Source organism: Thunnus thynnus, chromosome 22 (assembly GCF_963924715.1).
Source record: "Thunnus thynnus chromosome 22, fThuThy2.1, whole genome shotgun sequence".
Taxonomy (NCBI): domain Eukaryota; kingdom Metazoa; phylum Chordata; class Actinopteri; order Scombriformes; family Scombridae; genus Thunnus; species Thunnus thynnus.
The window spans coordinates 7,137,302-7,160,916 of NC_089538.1; the positions used below are offsets into that span (position 1 = coordinate 7,137,302).

Below are 23,615 nucleotides of genomic sequence, written 5' to 3' on the forward strand. Positions count from 1 at the left end.
CTGACTTAAATAATTCATGAAGTGTGTTTGCATGTGTGCACATGAGCCATCTGTGAGTGCATCTAAACCAAACCCTTGAGACGTCATCGGCGCAGATCTCGCGATAGTTGGGAAACACATGGCCGCCCTCGGTGTTTACAACTTCTCGTGATGAGCTGGTGAATTGAAACACGAAAGTGTCGGAAGCGAAAGGAACGTGGAGTATTCTTGTGTATTATTCATGCTCTCCGACTTTGCCACAACCGAGGTGAATAGTGTGTAAAGCCAAATTACGCACAGAACCTTTAAAGCCAGGTAGGTAGCATCAGCCTGCTAACATAAGCTAACGCAAGGCTGCTACTGCTGCCGCTGTAGTGGTCGGACGGTTGAAGGAAACTAAAGCTTTCAAATTATATAAAATGGCAGCAGAGGCATGCATGCAATAAAATGTGCAAGGTTCTGTGATATGTACCTCTCAAGCTTTAACTTAGCAAAATTAGTGGTCGGCACGTCACCGACTAGCCACAGGTGTCTGTGGGGTGTTTGCACGACCAGTATATGTATACCTCTAAACAGCATTATATTGCATTGTTTTCATGCTGCAGCTGTGTTTTCCCCCATCTGATATTATTGGTTTATCTCACCTGCTCTGTCTCTTTGTGTTCATCTTTGCCCGCCCCAGGCTAGTTGGTGCTGTGATGTCCTCGTCCCCCAGCAGACTCAAACACCCACACTGCAGGAAGAAGCACTATCCTAGTAGCACCTACCTCACCCACGTCTGACAGCAAACCCACAGAAACACACAAGGCACCTGGACGCCAGGTAGAGGACTTGACAGGACAGCTTGAGAAACAAAGATATGTCTGATTCGGCTGGAAATGGTGAAAGTGGAGGTGTGGCAGGCGCAGGGCAGGACTCAGAAGCAGACAATGAGCCCCCTCAACAGGCGCCACCTTTACCTGAAGGCGACAGCTTAAAGGAAGGGGACACTTTGGAGGAAGAAGCCCCAAAGTCTGCGAAGCGGCCCAGGCTGAGCGAGGAGGACCAGGGGCTGGAGCAGGTTGCTAAGCTCGTGGAGATGCATGGAGGAACACCAGCACAAAGTAAAGTTTCTGTTCTCATAATGCTGCACATATTCTATAAAATAGCCTACAAAAAAAAGGGGAAAGTTAAACTAAAGAGCGTGTATGTCTGTCAGAGATTATAATTCAGGATTTACTTAGAGACTAATTTATTTTTTTCTGTCCATTACCTGCACAAATTTCCACTTTGTTCCTGGGGAAAGGAGCACCCCTACAATCTGAAGAGGGTGGTCGAGGGGTGCAGGAGGTGACTGCGAGCGAGGAAGGTGAGGAGGAATGCCGTCAGAACGGAGACGGAGGTCATGATGCCTCTTTAGGGGAAGGAGAGACGAAACCAGAGGAGGAGCACAACGGTAACGGATCTGCAGACAGCCCCAGTGAAGAACAGCAGTAAGTGGAGGAAGGAGTCCGGTTTATTTTTAACTAGTGTTCACGTTACTAGGGGCAAATCTAGTATCCAGTAGACAGATCATCAAGTGAGCTATTTCAAGCAGGGTTTTGCGGGGTGTGGTGGTGTTATGTAAGGATCGGGAAGATGTGTCAAACACATGTTTGTGAAATAAGGAGGGAAAGAAGTTTTTGTGCAGGCACTGCAGAACAAGAGGTGCTGGCAACTGCAGGATGCCTGTATAGTCTGAAACGCAGCGCTAATGCCAGTGTTCCTCCATCGTAAAAACTTTGTGATTTATTTTTGTGACTTTAAATTGAATGTGTGCTACTGGTGAATCATCTGAAAAGAACATTCCTGCTATTTATAGCAGTTTGTTCTTATGTGCACCACTAAAGTGACAGCTTCTATTCACCAGCACTACCAAAGAACTGAAATTGATAAGAAGCTGATTGGTCGTTCCATTGCAACATCAGCACACAGCAGCAGAGCTACGCCTCCGCCATTTTGGACTGAAGGCGACTACTGTATTATCAAAGACCTTAATGACGCCTGCAAAGTGCTGTACCAAAATGGCCTGTGTTGAACAATGAAAAAATATTATAATGTGCATACTATTATAACTATTTACCAACTTACTTATTTATTTATTAAATTTATGAAAGAATCAAATTCATTCATTCAGAATTTCATTTATGAAATAAAAAAAAAACTTTCAAATCATGGGGTCAGATTTACACATTCTGAGAGAAAGAAAGACTTGACATAATATAACAAAATAAAACTTTTTTCCCTGCTTCCCAGAGGAGCAAAAAGTGAGCAATGGATAAAAATGGAAGCTAGAAAAATCCAGCACTCTTGGGATTTTGAGAAACCAGGCGATCTCAAACTTTTTCATGTCAAGGACCTCCGAAATAGATGCACAATAGACCACAGACCCATGTTTGAGAGGATTTTGCTTGAAAGAATCTCCTCTAACAAGATCCATTCACTGGAAGTTAGTGTAATCAAAGTGAAATTAATCTGTTGGTGCTTTTGCTGGGAACCCCCTGCTGCCCTCTTAAAGACCTCTGGTGGTCTTTGGATCCCAGTTTGGGAACTTCTAAACAACTCGATAACCACATTACCAAGTGGATAAAATTAGGGATGTCACAAGTCCAAATCAATACCAGCATTTTTAGATATCAGTAGTATCAAAGCCTCACTCTTTGACTATATTAGAATAATAACACTGAGTTAGAGTGTTTGTTTAAATGCTGAAACACTTAAAGTTTCAGTCAAACTTACAAGATGAGAGCACATAATCACACAGCTGTATTAGTTGTTACAGCGTCATATTTCACTTCCTCTGATTTGAAATGACTATTTTTCAGGCTGCTTTGCTTTCTACTTGAAGGCTGCGGTCAATATTTAATTTGTTACTCTTATTCTAATGCAGCCTGTATGCTTAAATCACGAAACACACAAAGTTTCTGTTCAATTGTTGATGTTAAAAGTAGTGTAAAAAAGGTTTTAAAATAAAGGAGTGTGTCCTGAATGGGATTTCTGGTTTTGCCACTGTATCAAATCAGGTATTGAGAGTCATGGTACTTTAGTGGTAATTTTAGTATGATGACATCACTACTTATCACCACTTATTTTGAGAAATTTTCTATTGTGCTTCTGATTGGGCTGTCACCAATTCTGGGTGCTTGAAGATGTGATGAATTTGAATGAACGTGATGAGATTTTCAGTCCAAAATGGCGGCAGCACTACCGCAGCACCATCTAGCGGCGGTTGTCAAAAAAAGCACCAGAGTTTCATCTCCTGTGCTTCTGTACTCTCTGCTCTCCAGTACACACTCAAGTGACCAAAGCAAGCAATGATTGTTGAATACAGTGACGCCTATCAAACTTGTATATATTAGGGTTCTAGATTATTTTTTATTTAACCATAAAATGTTCTGTAAGTGTCTCCCACCTGGCAAACAGTAAACTTAGCAGACTATCTACTGATACTGCTGTTACGGTTATTATTATTATTATTATTGGTTATATTAACATTAATGTGTTATAAATGAGAAAATGTTGGAAAGGATGATTTTTGATCTGTTGTGCTCCTTCAAACAAGTAAAACAGCCTGTTTCCTCTTCATAGTGCAGCCAAATATCAGCAGGAAATGTGAGGTAGGGTGTGATCAAGTTAAATAAGTTTCAGTCATAATTCAAATGTTGTGATAACTGTGCAGTCACAGCAATTTGAGCCTGTGTAATTGCCCCGTGAGTGTTATTGTTTGGCTCCGAGCGTTACATGTCGCTCCACTTCCTCCGCGCGTTTTTTTTTTTACGACAGCACTCATGTTGAAGTGGGGCAGCGAAAATCAGCGCAGCATTAACTGATTAAACATTTAACACTGTCAATAAATGTAATGGAAAAAATGCGGACAAGATGACACAGGATGAAGAACAATGGAATTAACCTGCGGATGTGTGAAATGTGATTAAAAATCCACTCAGTGAAACAGAGTTTTAACTGAGAAGCTCAGCACGCAGCGAAATGTTCAGATTCACCATAAATTTCCTGTTGAGCTTTGTGCAAGGTGACACCGTGGTTCATATACAGGAAGAGTTGTGTCTGAGGTCAGGAAACTCACCTTAATGAAACAACATTGGTACGATGGGTAATTCTGTCTTTCGTTTAATGTATGTTTGTCCATTCTCTCATTTTAACTCATTAACTGAGGACTTCTCTATATCTTGTCCTCCAGCCTTGGCTTAGATTTCACCCAGAACCCCCAGATGCTGACTGGTTCATGGACTGAATACTCCAACTTTCCAGAGAATTACCTCAAAGGCTGCAAATGGTAATTTCCTATAAAAATAACATGACACAATAAACTATGCGGATGAGGTTTTAAAGGTGCTAAGTATAAAACTTTCACACAGTTATCGAGTTTGTGAGTCATTAGTACCATAAAGAAACAAGACTATTACATTTGCACATGTGCCCAGGGGCAGATATCAAGGACGGATATCAATGTTCTGCATTACAGGGAGAAAATTATATTCTGTCAGCGCAAATGAAGCCAAAGGAAAATTACCTCCACTGTGTGTGTCTCCCTCAGGCCATAGTGGGAACACTAGTGCTGACAGTACATTTGCTATAAGAGAGGATACTAGTAACAATCTTAATCTCATTGTCAAGATAAATCAATATGTCAGGCCATTACAGTAATTATATGAATAGCAAACTTTCCATGTACTAAAGATGCTTACATAAAACTAACCTGACTGCATGTTTTTCTCAGTTCACTGCTGTTTATTCACCATTTTCCTCACATCTCCCCTCCTTCGCTGACCCAGGGCCCCCGATGGTTCCTGTATCCTGACTAACAGTGCAGATAACGTGCTTCGCGTGTACAACCTCCCTCCTGAGATTTACAGCTACAACTGGGATTCGATTCCTGAGATGGTGAGTATGAAATAGACTCCCAAAATCTTGATGGTAGTGGATGAAGACGTAGCTGGCTAAGAGGCTGCTGGAAACATACAGAAAAAACCTTAAATCTCAAAGCAAGATAGCTGAGATTACAGTAGATGTCAGTCTTGAGTCTTGCTTTGTAGTTAGAGAAATCCTCAATATATTTGTATGCAAGGTACAAGTAGGAGTTTCTCTAGTGCCCCCATCAGGCCAAAATCCAGGTCACTTATTCACCATCATGTTCTGTAAGACGAGTCCAGCAAAGGAAGTCTGTTCTGTTTAATTCTATAAAACACCATCACAAGCTCATCTGTTGCTGCTGCTGCAAAGTCTTAACTAGATGTGAAATAGAACATAAATAGATATGCAATTAATACTACTACTACTAATAATAAACACATTACAAAAACTTAAATATTTAGAGTTAAGGAATAACATTTAGGTTTTATAGGTGATGAAGTATAAAGAGTAAGAAGTCATCCAGTTTTTGACTGCTGAGGAGACAAACTTTTAGGCTTTCACTCTGTGTGCAATCATTAGCTGTTGTGAAGTTGTCTGCATGCCGGTGAAAGTGGGTTTCCATAGCAATGTACAATTTCACCAAGAGACTATATTACAAATTCATTTAATGCTTGAATATTTAATTCAATAATGTAATGCTGAATATGCAAATAGTTTTTTATTTCAAAAGTTTAACTGTTGGATACAAGCTGTTCTACTTCACTGAAAAGTCTGTTCTTGTGTATGTGCACCGGGATTTTTGAAGTTTCCACATTACACATTGGCTCCAGATTTAAGGTGAGCACAGAAACTTTCTGCCTTCAGCAGATGAACCTGAAAACAGTCTCATAGTGTTAGTGTCACTTTGTAACTCTGCACATCATTTGGCACAGTGAAGCTCAAACATCCAAGTGAAGTAACTATGAGTAAAACTCATTTTTGAGTGCAGGAGGGACTTAAAATTTTGAAATAAAAGAAGATATATTTTTTTAGATTCACCAGTCCTCCATCACTCTCCCTCCTCCGTGAAAAGCCTCCAGTCACAGTTTGTGGTGCAGGTTGCAGGCTATCATGAGCTAGCACCACTTCATAAATTACACACTCAGCCGACAGACTGTGAGTCACTTGAGTCCGTCCAAATGAACCCAGCGAGAGGCACTGGTCATCTCATTTCCAACATTTTGGTTTGGATCCTGTCGTTTCAGGCTGTGACACTGTTGGTATCAAAAATAGCTTGATTCTGCTACTTCAAGAAGCTTAATTATCACCATGAGCTTTGTGTTACAGCCACTACTGCTGCTACTGCAGTGGCCGACCATGTCGATAAGCAAACCAGCAGGCTGAACTACAATAATTAACTTCCTGTTGTTTTCACAACACTTGCATGCACCTGTCCCTTTCACCCCGTGCAGGATCTTTGCTTCATGTCTCTCCTCCTGAGGAAGCATGCCTCACATTTTAAAAACCTCCGCTTTAATGATGCAGCAAATCCTGTGTTCTCCATTATTGCTGACATTCCTACTCCATAACTTTGATTAGTCCTACCTTATTTTATGTCAAAGTTGATGGGTTTCAGTGCTTAAATCATGTACATGAGATATTATCTATTATTAAAGAACCATCTCCAGACATTAAGACGTATAAAGATACTCTGCTGGGAACAACAATGTGTGTCTGATATGGTTTTTATGCACAAAAAAAAAAAGTATAATTAGCACTTTAAAATCCTTATAATGACATCTACTCCTTCTCCCTCATTAAAAGTTCCAGAATCTATGAATATGCAAATACATTCATGGTGGCACACAGCAGTGCAGCAGCTTCTCTGGCTCCTGGTTATGGTGTACAGTGTGTTAGGGACTCTTCTCTTAACGTGAGTAAATGTGCAGATAACCTGACTAGTTCAACCAGGCCAAGAAGGTACAGCCCAACTGAACTTCTGATCATTATTATCAACTCGCCCGCCTCACTCCTGCCAAAGTTTAGAGCGGCGCTCAGCAGACTGCATCTCCTGAGGAAAACCATGCCCTGCAGCAGCGGGCTGGCATAGCAGACTACAACAGCTCAGAGGCACGGAAGCAGAAGAAGGGGTTAGCGGGCCAGTCTGTTACCCAAGCTAAAAGCAACACCACCAGGCCAGCCATTCCATCACTCTGTCTGGCCAGCGTTCACTCACTAGAGAACAAAATAGATCTGATCCAACTGAGACCGAGCGTTCATCGAGAGATGAGGAACTATTGTTTTTTCTCCTGATGGAAACTTGGCTGAACAACAATACGCCAGACTCGACTTTTCAACTTGACGGGTTGTTACTGGTCCGTGTAGACCAAAATCAGCAGTCAGGGAAAACCCGAGGAGGTCGCTTCTGCATATAATTATCTTTTAATTATAAATGATTGGTTCCTTAGATTTGTGACGTGGGAAATCCTGAGACTGTCCAGTTTCAAAGCGGAAATGCTCAGCCATGGCATTAACTGCTTATATGCTCCTGATATGTCTCGTAGCATATGAAAAATACCACATGGACTAATTAAAAAGGTTTAAAACTTGAGGGAGTCTTTCAAACAAATACTCTATCAGTTGAGAGTTACTTTAGATTATATTAAGGTTATATTAAAGACATTGTTACTATAAAATGTAAACATTTTTGATAAGACTCATGCCATGTCGTTGAGCTTGAATTCTGCATGTATTTTGTGTAACTGAGACGCGTATTTTAATCAATTTAAGACAACTGCTCAAGTCAATGTATGACTGCAGATTCAGCTGATAAAATGAAATAAAACGGGCATTCTGTCATCAGGTTTGGGAAAATATCAAGTGGCGAGCTAAATCTTTTAATTGTATTACATGCTGGTAGATTGGGATCACTGAGCAAAAATAATTGAAATATAATCCATTTTCCTCCATAACAGAGATCTCACAGTCTTTGTGAAAAAGGTAGAAAATTAAGCCGTGATTGCTCTATTCCTCTCATGGTGCCAAAGGCTTCTGATATTGAATTTTACTATGAGGGAAAAGCCATGCGATATTGTCATTTATCCATCTAGTAGTCCAGTATTCTGCACCAGTCAACCCCTAAAACATTTTACTTTCTTCAGTCTTTGCATGCCTCACTCTGTCCTTTCCCCTCTTTTCCTCTATGGCAGAGTCCAGCGCTGAGGATGGCAGAGGGAGACACCATCTACGACTACTGCTGGTACCCCAAGATGAACTCTCTGGACCCGGACACATGCTTGTGAGTTGAAACTAATCTTTGCCAGACTGTTTCATGAGCCTCCGCTCTTAGCAGCTGGATAGAGGAGACATTTAAAGTTCACTCTGAAGGTCAACCTGCCAGATGGCGAAAGATGTATGCACAAAAAAAAGGTACTATTTTGTTTACTGAGGCTGGTGTCAGCCAGTGATTGGTGTTTTTAATCTAGATCTCAAATGGTCAGAGTGGGATACTGTGTTTATGTGACTTAAGATCTGTGTGCTTGGGTATGTGTAATAGACTATCCGAATATAGAAGATGTTGTTGTATGCTTCTGACTCATTCTTTGATCCCAGTGGTATTTGCACTCGTTGTGGGAGCCGGCTGCCAGCGTGGAGAGAAGCTGTAAAAGCTTTCTGATGTCTCTCATTATGAGTGAAGAGTTGGCCTTCGTCCTGTCTGCCTCTGCCTCCATCGCAATGCGCTCGGCTGTTTGAGGCCCACGGTGCTTTTCAGCACGATTCAGCCCACTAACAGCACTCCCGAATCCAGACAACACCTTAAGGGCCTCGTGATTCCCTGACTTGGGGCTTGTCTTTTCATCTCTTTCTCCTGTTTTTGCCGTGTGTGTGTGTGTGTGTGTGTGTGTGCAGGTGCGCGCTCTCGCAGGCTTTTATATCGCGGCGATTATGACATCACTGTGTGTTTATGCCTGTGCTCTGAAGCAGAGCCAACATCAGTAACTCCCCGCTGTCACTATGGAGAACGCCAATCATCTGTGGCAAGAGAGGTAGGGCAGTGCTAACGAGCTTAGGCCAAGTTGCCAACAGTGTGCGCTGTGTATTCCCCCCCCCCCTCCACACACACACACACACACACACACACTCGCGCAACTCCCATCATCCTCCAGTTACAGCCTCCACCCTCCGACAGATCCCTCTGATCAAGGCCCAGCGTTGGCACCGCTCCACCCCGACACCACACAGCCTTCACTAACAGGAGGGGGTGTGGGGGTCAGGGGCTCGACGTCCAGAGATGAGAGTTGTGTAGTTGTGTAAACAGCGCGACGTTTAACAAACGGCTCATGTGGACAATGAACCACTCGAGAGTCCTGTGTGTATCTGCCAAAGCCGCGCAAAGACCTGTCCGTCATGAGGATGAGGATGCCAGTAGGAGCCGACAGCAGACGCTCTTCATCTTCTTCAGATCACTGCCACATATCAGAGAGGAGCTCCTGCGGGGGCACAGCGAGGTGGTTGGACAAGCTCTCAGTACAACGTTAAGGGCTGAGACAGCAGATAAAAGGTTACGGTTGTGATTATTGAACGCAGCTACATTAAACCTGTTTTTCTAGTGCCTTCCCTGCCTCCCTCCTCTCTCTTTCTCTCGATCTTTTCACATCTCCCATTTTGTTTCTCATTCCTCCCCCTGCGCTCCTTGAACTCTCCGTCTGCCAAAAGCTGTGTGTTGTTGATGCCCCTCCTGTAGAGAGGGAATAAGGGCCCCTGTTATGGCTTGGTTAAGTTGCACTGAGTTCTAGGCATTGCTCCAAGCTAGCAGCAGTCTAGCATTATAATTGGGCATTTCCCTGCTCTGGAATAAAGCTGCGGCTCAGAGGGGCCATAACAGAACACGGCAGCAGCGGTAGGGGCTAATTTCCTTTGTCTAATTGAGCTGCAGTGATGTTTCGGCATTTGTTCAGCGCCCAATAATTAGAGTTAAAAAGGCATGGCTCAGTCTTTGGCCCTGATTTGAATCAATAAGAATGCGCTGTGGTCTTGTCTCCATAATGAGGCATAGCACAATGCAGTCTATTTGTTTTGATGCATTGATACATTCAGGTGGATGTGGTGCAGTAGAGGTTAGCAACAAGAAAATGAATCAAACACGAAGGTCATACATAATGTATTTTTTTTTAGGAGAGTCTCAGCAGCATATCTGGGGATCTGTTTTGTTCCCCTCTGAGATGCAGATAGAGCTCTGCTTTATTCCACTAGTTCTTTTGTTTTACTTTATGGACAAATACAGATTGGCACGTTATGTTCCTTTACCGCACACCAAATATGTTCTCGTGTTGAAGCTCTAAAATGAGTAATTTGTTAATTGCTAGCTGGAAAGAATTATCCCTCAGGGACAAAAATGATTGACTCCATCAAATATTCTAATTTGCACCGTTCACTCTCTAATCCCTGTTGTCTCTTAGTCTTTTTCCCATGAGTGTTAATAACTCACTCTCTTCCCCTCTTCGCCGTTCTCTTTTTTTTTTTTTTTTTTTTTTTTTATCTGGCCTCTTCCGCAGTCTGGCCAGCAGTAGCCGTGACAACCCAGTCCACGTGTGGGATGCATTTTACGGGGAGGTGCGAGCCAGTTTCCGGCCCTACAATCACCTGGACGAGCTGACCACAGCCCACTCCCTCTGCTTCTCCCCCGACGGCACGCAGCTCTACTGCGGCTTCGACAAAACTGTCAGGGTCTTTTACACTGAGCGTCCCGGAAGAGACTGTGAGGAGCGACCCACCGTAGGTCAGCCATCAGCTGCTCTCTGAAAGAGTTTCAGCTTAAGACTAATGGAGGTTTTCCATGTTTTAGATCATTATCTATAAACCATGTATAATTTAAGGGTGTAAGTTTCAAGCTGTGTTGATCATGTCTAAAAATCTAAGCAAACACATTTTTATGTTGTCAAATTATTGCAGTTGATTGATATTTTAAAATCCTGATAATTACTATATAATCATTATTAGTCATAAGTAGTATTACTGGTTCCAGTGAGTGATGTAACATGTGTAACTTGGAGCGGTGAGTATTCAGAAAAGTCTTCTTCTTTTTCAAGGACATTCCAAACTCAGAGAGTGATTCACAAAAAAAAGAAAAAAAAAAAGCCATTGCATTCACAAGCTATGTTCTCAGAAAATCAAATCCACAAGACAGGGACATTGTGAAAAGGATAATGAAGTTAAAGTCGGTTGTCCCTTGTATTCAGAAAGTTGCGGTTTGACAGCTGGCTGTCACAGGCTGAAGTCTCCTTGAACAAACCAACAAGGAGAGCTTTTATTTCGTACTTCTGACAAAAAAAACAAAAGGCGATTAAATGTTTACTGTGATGAATTCCCTATCTCTGTCATACCAAACAACTTCCAGTCCGCTGGCAGTTGATTCCTTTTTCAAAACTCAAAAACAGGACAAGTGTCTCCTCTAGTTAATGCACCGATGTATTCTAAACTATCAAAATCGTCCTTAGTGATGTCAACAAATAGATTTTTATTTTTCAACTTTTTGATTTCCTTCACACTTTTTAAACTATTCATAAAGTAGCAAAGTAGCCAGATGAGCAGGATGGGTGGCAACAAATGAATAAACTTGGTTACAACAGCAAAATTAGTGACTCAGTTTTGGGTCTTTTTTTTTTTTAATAACAAGTAAGCTTCAGCCGTGCTGCACTGTCAACACAGCATCCTGCTCTGGCATATCAGTGCTGTCTATGAAATGTATACTCAATCACAAAAACAGGTTATGTGATACATGTGAGGACTGTGCCAAACCCTCGCTTCTGCTGTTGTGCCAAAAACGTGCTAAAAGCCTCTTTTTCAAGAGTGAGAAAGAGCATGATCCGGAAAGGGATAAACGCTAAAAAGGAAACAGATGATCCAATTGTGAGTTTGTATGTGGATTGTTGAAAAAATATGTTCCTTTTAGAGATGTAATCAGGAACGCAGCAGCTGCCAAAAAGTTAACTTTGAGTAGAAATGATTAGGAGTTGTGTATTGTGAACCCTTTTTAAAAGGCTGTTAGCCCTGCCAAATGCCACTCTCTCGTCTTTGCTGCAGTGAAGAAGCAGGGCCAAAGTGGCATCATCTCCTGCTTTGGCTTCAGCCCTTGCCAGTCTGTTTACGCCTGTGGCTCTTACTCCCGCTGCGCTGGCCTCTACTCCTGCCAAGACGGCACCCTGCTGGCTCTGCTGCCGACCCTCCACCACGGAGGCCTCACCCATCTGCTCTTCTCCCCTGACGGCAACTACCTGTACACCGGCGGGCGCAAGGTGAACGCATGAACACACAAACACACACGCGCACACACTCGTATACAGCAGTGTGCATGCAGAGAAGAGACCTGAGGGTAACAATGCTTCATTTGAATGATCACACAAATCATCATTGGCTTTGTGTGTTAAGCAAGTATCGGATGACTTTGCTCTTCTTGTATTGCAAAATCAGGTTACACAAGCATTATCAAAGCTTTCGGGTGAGAGCTTAATACGCTCCTAAGAGCTTAATAAGTTCCTGTCTTGATGGTATGAGTCAGCATGTAATGAATCTGATTAGGCATAAAGGCGAAACTCCTCAAATTGAGTAAAGGCAAAAGTGAAATTCCAAGGATTCACTGTTTCACAAGCACGCTGCAGAGGTTTGAGGTCACAGGGGTTGAACACGCACATATTCTTGTTTTCAGAAGTATTAAATGGATTATCAGTTTACTGATAGTTATTGACTGATACTAATGTATGGTAAAATATTAGGAGAGGGGAGGCAGCACAATAATTCCAGTGTGAATGACCCTCAGTGTCTGGAAGTCTTCCCCTACTTTCATTTCACAAATTGTCCAGCATGTTCTTTTGACAAATCGCAGCACAGCGATCCCAAAACCATCCACCCCTTGTGTTATTCAATGTCCTCCATTCATCCCCGTTACCTTCTGTCACCCTGTTCAGATTAAATATACACTCTGGTCTCTATAAAGTCACTGTGTAGCATGCACGTCACACTGCCAGTTAATGAATCTACAGTTTAGCAACAAGGTCAAGAGTACAGACGGACTGTACACTGCTGGTCTACGTTAACACAAGTCAACATGAGCAAAACAAGTGGTGGATCTGAGTGTACATTTTAGATTTAGTGTTGGAAATAATCATCAATAAAAATGCTTGTATGAGTGCATCCTCACTTTCCAAGGGGTTTGGTTGTTTTACCTCACTTTTTAGTATTTTATAGATTTTCAGTCTTGCTTAATGTATTATTTAGTTTAGTTTTAGAAAATTTTGAGGGTGGTATTTATCAAGAGGTTGAGAATGTGTGTTTTATGTTTGCAAAAACTAGCCACGAATTCACCAAAACATTTGTTTCCTGCATGTATACAAGTTATCTTTTATGCTTATGTATGTTAAGTTTAATTACTAATTCTTGCACACAAGTTAGCAGTTCAAATAAATGAATTAGTCATTTGTTTTCACAAATAACAAATAGAAAAATCTCTGATACCTGCTCAACTCTGAAGCTTCTTTGAATTTTGTGTGTGTGTGTGTGTAGGATCCGGAGATCCTGTGCTGGGACCTAAGGGAGCCCAGCAAGGTTGTGTTTTCACTCAAGAGGAACGTTGCAACTAACCAGCGCATCTACTTTGACCTAGACTTGTAAGTTTAACTCAACCATCCAGAACTCTACTCAGTGATGTGTGTGTGAGCTGTGATACTGCCCTCAAGGCCACACAGTGTTCAGTGGGAGCATGTGAGTGTCACTCATTCAGTTTTTTGTTTTTTTTTGTTTATTTGGGGTTATCATGGGTTTCCTCATGCCTCCATTGTTGGCACTTGCATTTTAATTTATTGTCCGCTGATGTTTGTTTGTTTGCAGGTCAGGCAGGTACCTGCTGAGCGGGGACACAGAGGGAGTGGTGTCAGTATGGGACACCCAGACTGCTCCTCCCGACGGTAACGAGGAGCTACTGCAACCTCAGCTCAGGTTCCAGGCCCATTGGGACTGCACCAATGGCATCAGGTATTCAAAAATCTAAGCTAACATATTAGTGTTGGCTAAGGTCACATCAATGAGCAATGTAGCAGATTTTTTGTGTTAATTAGTAAGACAGATCAAATATCAGATCCACAAAATGTATCTAATAAAATTTACAAATGGTGATGAAGCGTTGATGATGGAGAAAGATCAAATATGACGTTTACAAACAAATCACATCCAGCAGCAACTGTAGATGGGGAGAAAATCATCAAATTTACGAGCTTCCTGTTCACTGACCGTGTTGCTGTTTTCCTGCCTGGTCGTCCTGCTGTGATGTGCTGTTTTGGTTCTCCCAAACCATAGGACATACAAACAAATCATCCAACATTTTCTAGATAAAAGAAGCTTCCAATTTCAGAGTTGTAATATAGCAAAACATATCACTGCTTTGTGAGAAGAGAGAACAATAACCGAAAACCTCAGCATGCAGTTATGAAAAATCCAGCAGACGGCTGTTGCTAAGTAGCCGTTCATGTAATCTAATGTCAATGTGACTGGGCTGTCAAATGAATCATGTATATTATATTATTATTATTATGAAATGCACTTTAAGAGTAACTTAGCAGTGCAAAATACTGCGAAATACAGGAATTTCAGTCAACCTAGAATCTTTACAAAAACACATATTTAATCTTTTGCCTTTATCACATCATTGTTTTTTTTTCCTGTTCCTCCATCCGTCTCTCCTCCAGTATTCACCCCTTCATGCCATTGTTGGCGACGTCCAGCGGGCAGCGCCAGTTCCCGTGGCCCAGCGATAGCGACGGTGACTCCGGCTCCGACGGCGAAGGAGGTGAAGCCGTGATGTCGACGCAGGGGAGCCGACAAGACAACACCATGAGGCTGTGGTGGGCCGGACCGCTGGGCCCTGCCTCAGAGGGGAACCAGGAGGAGAATACAGCTGCGGCGGAGGCCTGAAGCCCTGCCGACAAATTGAATTAAATTGAGTTACACCTTCCATGTGACATTTATTTCAGGAATGTTTGGTGTGGATAAATCTGATTATGGGTCAGTTAGATTCAGTTTAACATCAGCAACATGAAGTCTTGAGGTGGAGAAGCATTTCTGGATCATTTTTAAACAGCAACGCATATGCAGTCCAAATAAGTTTGAGTTTAAACACCATATATCACCTGCAATTATCTACAAAACAGGCCTTCAGGGCTCTGCACATGACAAGTCATGTCAATTTGGTATATAACAATTGTATCTATCTATATGCCAAAACTGTTGTCATTGCTAAAAGCAGGGAGTCCCACCTTACTCAGGTTGAGACAAGAAGTAAGTTGCATAAGGAGTGGATTGGGGCCCAACCTTTCTCAATTCTGTTAATTTGTTTTGGGAGGAAATTATTTTTTTTATGTAATCCAGTCAAGATCAAATATAATTAATCTTTTAAGGAAATTTTGTTTTAATTTAATTTAGCGGAAGATCTACAAAATCTAAAGCCTTGACTGCGGTGTGAGGCAAGATCCATTGTCCTGACTGCACCTCCGATCTGAGTCGTATCTGTTGGAGTGTTTGTTTACGTGTGTGTGTGTGGCTGTAATGCTGCCCCGGAGATCCCTAACTGCTATAGTTACAGTAAGTGCCATTTGTTCTTGAGCTTTGCTTTTGTAAACTGATGGGATCTCCTGTTTTTACCTTCTTTTTTAAACTATTGGAAGCACCAAGTCATTGTGTCGCTCTGTGCATACCCACAAAATGTATATTTTTGTAAAGCCATGATGATCATTCTAATTTTCGAATGTATTCTCTATAAGCAGCTAGTTTAATTACTGTAACCTCATAACAATGTGAAAGTTTAATTAGTGGATGCACCTGGGAAACGAGTGATCTTTCTCTTATTTTTTCTACAACTGACGGTCAGATGACATTTGTATCTTGTGTGAGTGGTGACGTGGCTGCACAAAACGCATTGTATTTGTATAATTGCATTAATAATGTATTGCAGTGATTTGCTCAATGCTTATGTTGCCATTAGTGGGGTGTGCTTTGCTGTAGGGTTTCTTTGCAGGTTCAGGATCTGATCAGAACACGCTCCAACCAAAGCCTTGTATCTTTAGACACTGAGGAGTCTGTCAATTTAAGAAGCCTCTGCTGATTCAGGTGTCACAAATTTGTTGCCAAGCAATAGTAGCTATGCTTTTGTAGCTATTATTACACCGTACTACACAACTTTATGCTCTACCAGGAAGCATTAGGAACCATGTAGGCCTTGATGATGTCACACAAGTCTCTAGATAGTGTCTACAACAGGTGGTTTTGTGGTGGTTTTATTCAAGCTGGAGTGAATTAAAAGCATATCTCTTCACAAGATTCACGGCCTCATTTTTGTCCTTTCTGTTCAAGGCAGTTCAGAGACGAATGCCCTGTAATAAATCCTCAATGAATGCAAGATGTTACACTCGAGTCAAGAGGCAGCTCTTAAAAGCTAAAGGGACTATTGGCTTTCGCTTATGAGATGGAAACTATTCATAGCTTTCACCTTTCCCACACATTCTGTATGAATGCACACACACTCATGTATTTGATTGTCTGAAACCACAGGGGCACACTGAGCAGAGAGCCAAGTTGGAGAGCTGCACTGTTGTGTTGTGCGCGTTGCTTAGCGACCGTCTCCGCCTTGGGAGAGGGGAGTAGGTAGAAAGACGACAAGAAGGAAAATTGGGGCAGAGAGAGAGAGAGAGAAAATGCCAAGCAAGTGTAATAAATAATCCAGAGGTGTAGTGATTGCCACTTGTTTGTGTGATGGTCTTATCTTAGCTCTACCAGAGAGTGATCTGTGGGTCCTTTTCACCCCTGGGTGTCTGCTGTTGGCCATTAAGGATGGAAAGTGGTTATGATAAGAGGATGTGTCAATGGATTCGTCTATGGACTTAGGCTTAAAAATATGAACTATAAACTGAGAACTACAGATGGGTTCATGCCAATCACAATCAACAGAATATTCTACTGACCAAAGGAATCATGTCCATTCATCTGATTCAAGAGTGTCAGAGCAAAGGGTCTGAATACATATAAAACTACAGTAGATCTTGCTGTATTTAAATTTTAAAGCTGCTCTAATCAATATTTTTGTATTAACGATGGGTGAAATGACAGTGTATAATGTGAAAGGTGTCGCTCATAGTACTGAATTATCACCTGACTCTGCAGTTCCCCTTCAGTTCTACGGGCATTTTAGCGTCTTTCAGCTCATTGTTTTGGTTCAATCTCAGTGCTCTCATTTTTAACAGCCTGGTTAACTACTAGCTGCTGAACATGATGTAGCATTTATCTCCTAAAGAGTGAGATATTTGGTGTTGTTGGAGACCAAAACAGCGCTAAAAGAGGACTTGAAGTTAAAGCTAATGATTCTTTGCTGCATCTTTGAATAGGCAAATCGGCAACTTTTTTCTAACACGTTCACCAGACGTTCAACTTTATAAGGTGATAACATGTCAATATTGCTGCTTGTTGCACTGCCCACATATAGCCAAAATATCAATTAATGCAGGTTTGAAAGTTGAACAAGCAAAATATCATTTACTTGTATACTTTAAGGGGCTGTACAAAATATTAGGGAGGAAGGTTATGTATTTTGTCTTACTACTGAGGGGAGGGGAGTCTAGTTTTTTGGGGAGTTAGAGATTGAACTTTATTTCTTGAGCAAGCACATAATTTATTACTATCCTATAGCAGCTCCTAACTTCACTTTATTCTGCATCTTAACATAAAGCAAAACTATAATAAAGAAAAATGTGTTGAAATTGGAAATGTGACATGTAAAGTGATAGTGACTGCCCTTGGTCCAAAAATAAAGTGGAGTATTTGGTAAAAAGCAAATATACCACTTTATCCATTTTAATCATTCTGAAAACTGCATTGAGATTCATTGAACTAGTCCTGCCCAGCTTTGATATGATGGTGATGTTTTGTTGATTACCTATTGTGTTTATTGAGACCTTTTATTTTTGTATCAGAGTCCTTGCCTCAAGGCCAAGTCTTTACACATTCAGATTTTGTTTTCCAATTATTGTTTGTCCACTAAAAACCACTACATTTAGTCTGCTAATTTGCTTTTGTTTTCCGCACAAAATTGGTTGAATCTCATGACAAATTCATGACAAACCATGTCAGGCAAAGCAATATCAGGCCAACTTTGCCAAAGCATTTACTTTATACCTCTGAAATCTAAAACTTTTCCTAGATGTGAAATTAAGCTTACAATCTTATTGTAAAAATGTTTCCCCTGAAGGCTGAAACCATTAATTGCATATAAAAGATATTGATTTCAATGTTTAACGTGGTAGTACTGTGTTTAAGCCCCATTTTCTAATGATTCATCAGAGGTTTATCCACCCTGCCAACAATGAAATTGCAGAGGAAACACTGAACAATTATCACCTTTAATTCTGTCTAATTGCCACATGTATAGTGAATAGTATCTGTGCTGCTTTCATAAAGGCATGTCGGCCAAACCTTTGTGCTTTCACACAGATGACAGCGAGGCCATTATCTTCATCCCAAGGTGGCTGCAGTGTAGTCTTTCCACTTGTGCAGTTAATGAGCCAATCCACATCAAGTGTTCTGTGTTTCTGTGTTCTGTGCTTCCATTTACGTCGCATCCTGAGTGAGTCTCCATGGCCTTGCATAAGTGCCTTCCATTAGACGGGCACACACACACACGCACACACACAAACTTAACAGTCCCACTGCTCATTGCCAGGGAGTGTGCGGAATAGTAAGTAATGGGATCTTGATATTAAGAAAGACATTTGAAAACAATTATTCAAATGGCTGTCTGCCTGTTGAATCTCCTAATCCCACAGTGAAGCACTCAAGCAAACACTCAGTGGTGTGACCCCAGCTGAATTAGCATGGAGGAAAAGAGGAGCACACAGCTCTGAAGCTTGAGATGCTAAAATGTCTAGACTGCTCTCTGGTTTTTCACTCTCATGCTGCCTTTGAAAGGAAAAGGCTTTTTAGAACATGAGGCAGAGGGAACAGATTTCCTGTAGCTTTTAGAGGTTGTCATACATGGCATTTCTCAAAATGTCAAAGGGACAGGTCCTTTATCTCTGAGAGACTTTGAATGTGTTTGGCAGGCGCTTAGCACAGGGCTTCACTCTGACCTGGCTCTGACACACCAGTGAAGCAGAGTTGTTACATTCAGTCTTCTTCAGAGTTAATAGATTATGTACTGCATATACACAGCTGCCACATTATTTGGTAGACCTCTCAGTTTACAGCTCAGGCTTTTAGGAAATATGTCATTTAAATTAAGCGTAAAATGTACAGACAGATCTCAGCCTGGTTGTTGGGCTGAACCCTGATGGTTCCAGATATTTTAAAAGTGAATCTAAAGTTATAAGTATAACAATGTTAACAAAAATGTGTATTATCAACATTTGAATCATTTCCATTTGTTAAATGTATCTAAGGTATTATTAAGTTGTTAAGCATTTGCATTTTGGTGTATTTGGATTAGGGGTGGGAACGTTTACACTTTTTTTGTAAACAATTACATGTCCAGTTTTCTCCAATATGAGTATTTTTTTAGTTCAGATTGGAGGACCATATGCAGTATTTTTCTAAACAATTATAAATTTACCAGCGAGTACACGTGTACTTGTGTACGTTCCCATTAACCTTCTGATAGGGTTAGTGTGAGGTAACATTAACCTTTTGACAGGGTTAGTGTGAGGTAATGGTAATGTAGTGTTAGTAGCTGAGCTGAGCTAACGCTAACCTTATACCACAAACACTGGCTATAGCTCGCTACACTATACCACAACTTGTCTAACGCTGTTTAGCCTACTCAAATGTAATGATGAAAATGATGCAAATTACTGTAAAGCTGAAGTTGTGCTTTAGATGTTTTTTCTCCAAATAGCCTGATGACAGTTTTGAGTGAATGGCATTAACGTTTAAGTTGTTATCTAATGTCATACCCCCCAACCCCAGTACTGGCTAGCTTATGTTAGCTAATTAGCAAGATTACATGATGCTAGCGCAATTGGTCCATTTGCTTAAATTGACAAAATGCAAATTTAATAATCAAAATAGCACTCTCCTTGGCACGTTTGTCATCTTCTTTCTTCTTTTTTTTTGTACTACCTCTGATGGCTTTTGCCTTTTCATTTTCTCTAACTCTAATATTCTCCACTCCACCATACCCATTGATGCTCTAGAATGCTCTAACTGTGATGATCAATCACTGATGAACACTGAGTTTTCTGGGCACAATTTTGGCACCCTGGGTGGCCACCAATGTTGCCTATAGGAAGCACCCCCTGCACAGGTGACACCAATTCCATTTGACATCACCATCCCTAGAACTACGCTGCTAGCATGACTAAAACGAATGGTCTACAATTGATGCAGCATAGGCCAAAACATCCTTCCTTTTGGTCCCCTAATATGGGCCAAGCTCTGAAAACCCTGGGTCCTACACTTCCCATAGTGTGTCTTCATGGGATCATACCTTTTACCTTGTTCAAACCCAGCACTTCGAATCTGTGGCAACTTGTACCTCTCAATAAAACAACTGTCCCCTAGTCCTTCGAAGGATTGCTGTCCTTGAGCCCAGACCAAGATTACTTAATCACACGGGTATGTCAGACTTGATGAATCTCCTACAGGGAGCAGTCTGTACTATCCATGACCAGTAAATTGACTTTGACATATTAAAAAAGTGCCCGTTTAACTTGGATGGAGGATTTTCCCAAGTGGGCAGAAAAAGTGAGGGGGTGGGCTCTGAAACAGATGAATCTACTGGTGTCATTGCTCCAGACTTTATCTTACAAAGCTTATTCTATTTGTTAGCTGTGTATTGTTGCATTTCCTACCTGCAAATGATCAATGACTTCTACTGGTAGGATAGGAGCTACGTTCCAAAAATAGCCAATGTTTTTATATGCATATATCAAAAATGAAACTCCTTATTGTTCACAGCCAGTAGTAGAAAGTCATTTTCACATTGCCATATTTTCTGCTCATTATAGACAGACCAGTCTGAGGTTCAGATGACTTGAGGTTTTTTCTTCACAAAGCCCGAATCTTCAGGGATATTATATATAAGTCCCAACCAACCCATTTCATCAGCCGCCAAAATAGCCGCGTTCCTATGAATACATCCCATTTCCATTGCAAAAGGCTGCAGCGGTGATTGACGCGTCCTTGTTCTCTGGTTTACATTAGATGTGAAAATAATTGGCACCTGTATTCCTCTGCATGCTCTAAAACCAGAGAAAAGCATAGCACCAGAGGTTTCATTTCACTCTGGAGTCTGATCCCCTTCTATTCACTCCAGATGTGGAGGGGCACACACACACATACACACACACACACACACACACACACCAAGGATTTCTATCAGAAATAGCTGAGAAGATTAATATAGAGTAAAGATGTGTCATATCATCATATTCCACACGTTCCACTGTTGCTGACACATAGAGATGAATAGCTCTGCATTGATATTTCTCTCACGGATATATAAGCCCTCATGCATATAGAATATCAACTTAAGTTATGTACTTGCATGTGTGCTTCTACCATCCCTCTACCCTTCACCTCATCCTCTTCTCATCCTCTCATCCTCTCTCAATCTCCTCGTCCTGCTCGCCACACATTCCCTCTGGCGATATCCGTAGCTAGTTATCATGAGAGCAAGCCTATTGAAGTACATTAAGCATCCAGTATCCCAGCCAGCCCTGACAGATTGGATGTGATCTTGGCGGTTTAGTGGGGTGTACGATGCCCAGGGAGAGTAATTGCTTGCGTAATTGCACTCTGGGGATCGGTAGAGCAGTAGGGCCTAAATTCATCCTTCTACCTGCCCTCAGGCAGCATGGACAACTCATGTCCCAACATCTGTCCATTCTTTACACCTTTCCATGAACCACCCTCCTTCACTCATTCCCTTCACCACAGTGGCTGGAGGGGAGGTTTATCGTGGAGTCAGCGGGCTGAGTGGTGTCAGGGGGAGCAGGTGGAGCATGAGCCAGGTCAGAGGAGCTCTGCGTGGGTCTGAGGAGACAGATGGAGGAGGAGATTAGGAGGAGCATGGAGTTGCCCTGTTGATAAAATGAAAAGAGAGGCAGAGGAGACGAGAGGAAGACACACAGAGGATATGAAAGCCAGAGTCCAAGTGAGGGAAGATGTGTGTGCACCAGATATTCTCATAAGGAGCAAAAGATGAGGAAAATCCTCTCAAGTGGAGACAGTGTGGGTGTTCTGCAACTCATAAGGGGCTACTTTAGGTTTAGGACTTAGGAGTTAAAGTTAGCATGAAGTCTTTTAGTGCTTGCTTTCATTCCGAGTGTGATTTACTGCAGGGGCGCAAGATGAATACAGTTGACTGCAATTGTCTGGCAGGACTGAAAACCAAAGCTGTGTCCAAGCATGAACTGCTTACAACTCACAGATACATTCAACCTGTAATAACTGGTTGCAAGCAGACACTTCCTATTAAGGGGTCAGATATCAAAAAGGCTGTGAATCACTGGTGTACAGTATGCACCTTAAAGTAAAAACTGATTTTGAAACTTCACTGCCAATCAGTCTACACAAAAGGAAGAAAAACATTTTTCCAAAGATTTGAACTTTTTTTGTAGCTTTCTGAGGTGTTCTTAGAGCTTTTTTCCCCATCATCCATTATGTGTTTTAATTTTTTTCCAGCTGTGAGCGACCCCTCAATTTCTGGGCATTGCACTGTGGGGAAATATTGTCCAACAGCTCCTTTAAGAATCAAGTCAATTTTGCATGGACATTAATGTCTTACCTAATTTTGTCACTTCTCTAGTATGAATGCACTACATAATCAAATCCTTTTAGAATTAGTATGTAGTATGGAATTCAGACACAGCTCTGCTGTCAGACCAGACCTGAGGACTGTGAATAAAAACTACTGGATTATAGTAATAGTTAAAGGATAATACTGGCAATATCATATGTCTTTCTTAGTGTCCAAAACAATGTTCATTCATTAGCATGGACATGGGCGTTGTAGATTATTTTTTGGTTGGTCCAACATACACCGTCCTGCTGCTGTAAATCACACTAGAGCATGTGGAAGTGTATTAATCCACGGCTGAAAGTAGTCCCCAAAAAATGTACTATTTACTCCTGTTTGAGTAAAATTTACAAAAAAAACAACAACAACAAAAACTTCAGTTCCTAGCTGTGGCAGGAAAATAAGAAATTATACTCTTCAGTAGCAACCAATGTGCTTGGGGCTAGAGCCACAGGGTATGGAAGTCAGAAAATATTGAGATACAGACTAATACACTGTCTGCTTTTCCTTTGGATTTGTTGACAATAAGGAAAATCTGAAATAAAAACAGACTTATCATTTAATTTCAAGTGGCTTGAGCAAGGTTGAGGTGAAGAGTTGATGTCACTTCTTGTATGCACAGAAGATTACTAGTCAATAACTAAAGAAACACTTTTAATGCACCTGCAAAAAAATGCAGAGTCTAGGATGTTCTCCTGGATATTACCGCTTAAGCTTAAGGTTATTTTCAGGCTAAGATTTGAGTTTAGTGTTCAAATTAGAACTAGATTTAACTGGCATTAAAGGTTGGAGACAGTTCCCTATAAGTATAGCTAAAGAAACACAAACATACAGACTGCTTAAGTATGCAAATGTAGCTAAGTAGGTGTGTATGAGAGATCAGCTGTCAGGTACAAACTGTTTACTGATGCAGAATCAATGTGTCACTCTGTACGATGCA

General features: G+C 41.4%; 1 protein-coding gene across 1 annotated transcript; it reads left to right on the plus strand.

Moving 5' to 3' along the window:
• The first annotated feature begins 85 nt into the window (after positions 1-85).
• wrap53 (WD repeat containing, antisense to TP53) lies at positions 86-16,212 on the plus strand. The gene is made up of 11 exons (XM_067579726.1): positions 86-294; positions 662-1,082; positions 1,265-1,451; positions 4,196-4,291; positions 4,791-4,899; positions 8,058-8,146; positions 10,404-10,627; positions 11,932-12,143; positions 13,408-13,511; positions 13,732-13,875; positions 14,586-16,212. The coding sequence occupies exons 2-11, from the start codon at positions 839-841 to the stop codon at positions 14,809-14,811; spliced, it is 1,635 nt and encodes a 544-aa protein (XP_067435827.1). The 5' UTR covers positions 86-294; positions 662-838; the 3' UTR covers positions 14,812-16,212.
• Positions 16,213-23,615: the final 7,403 nt, after the last annotated feature.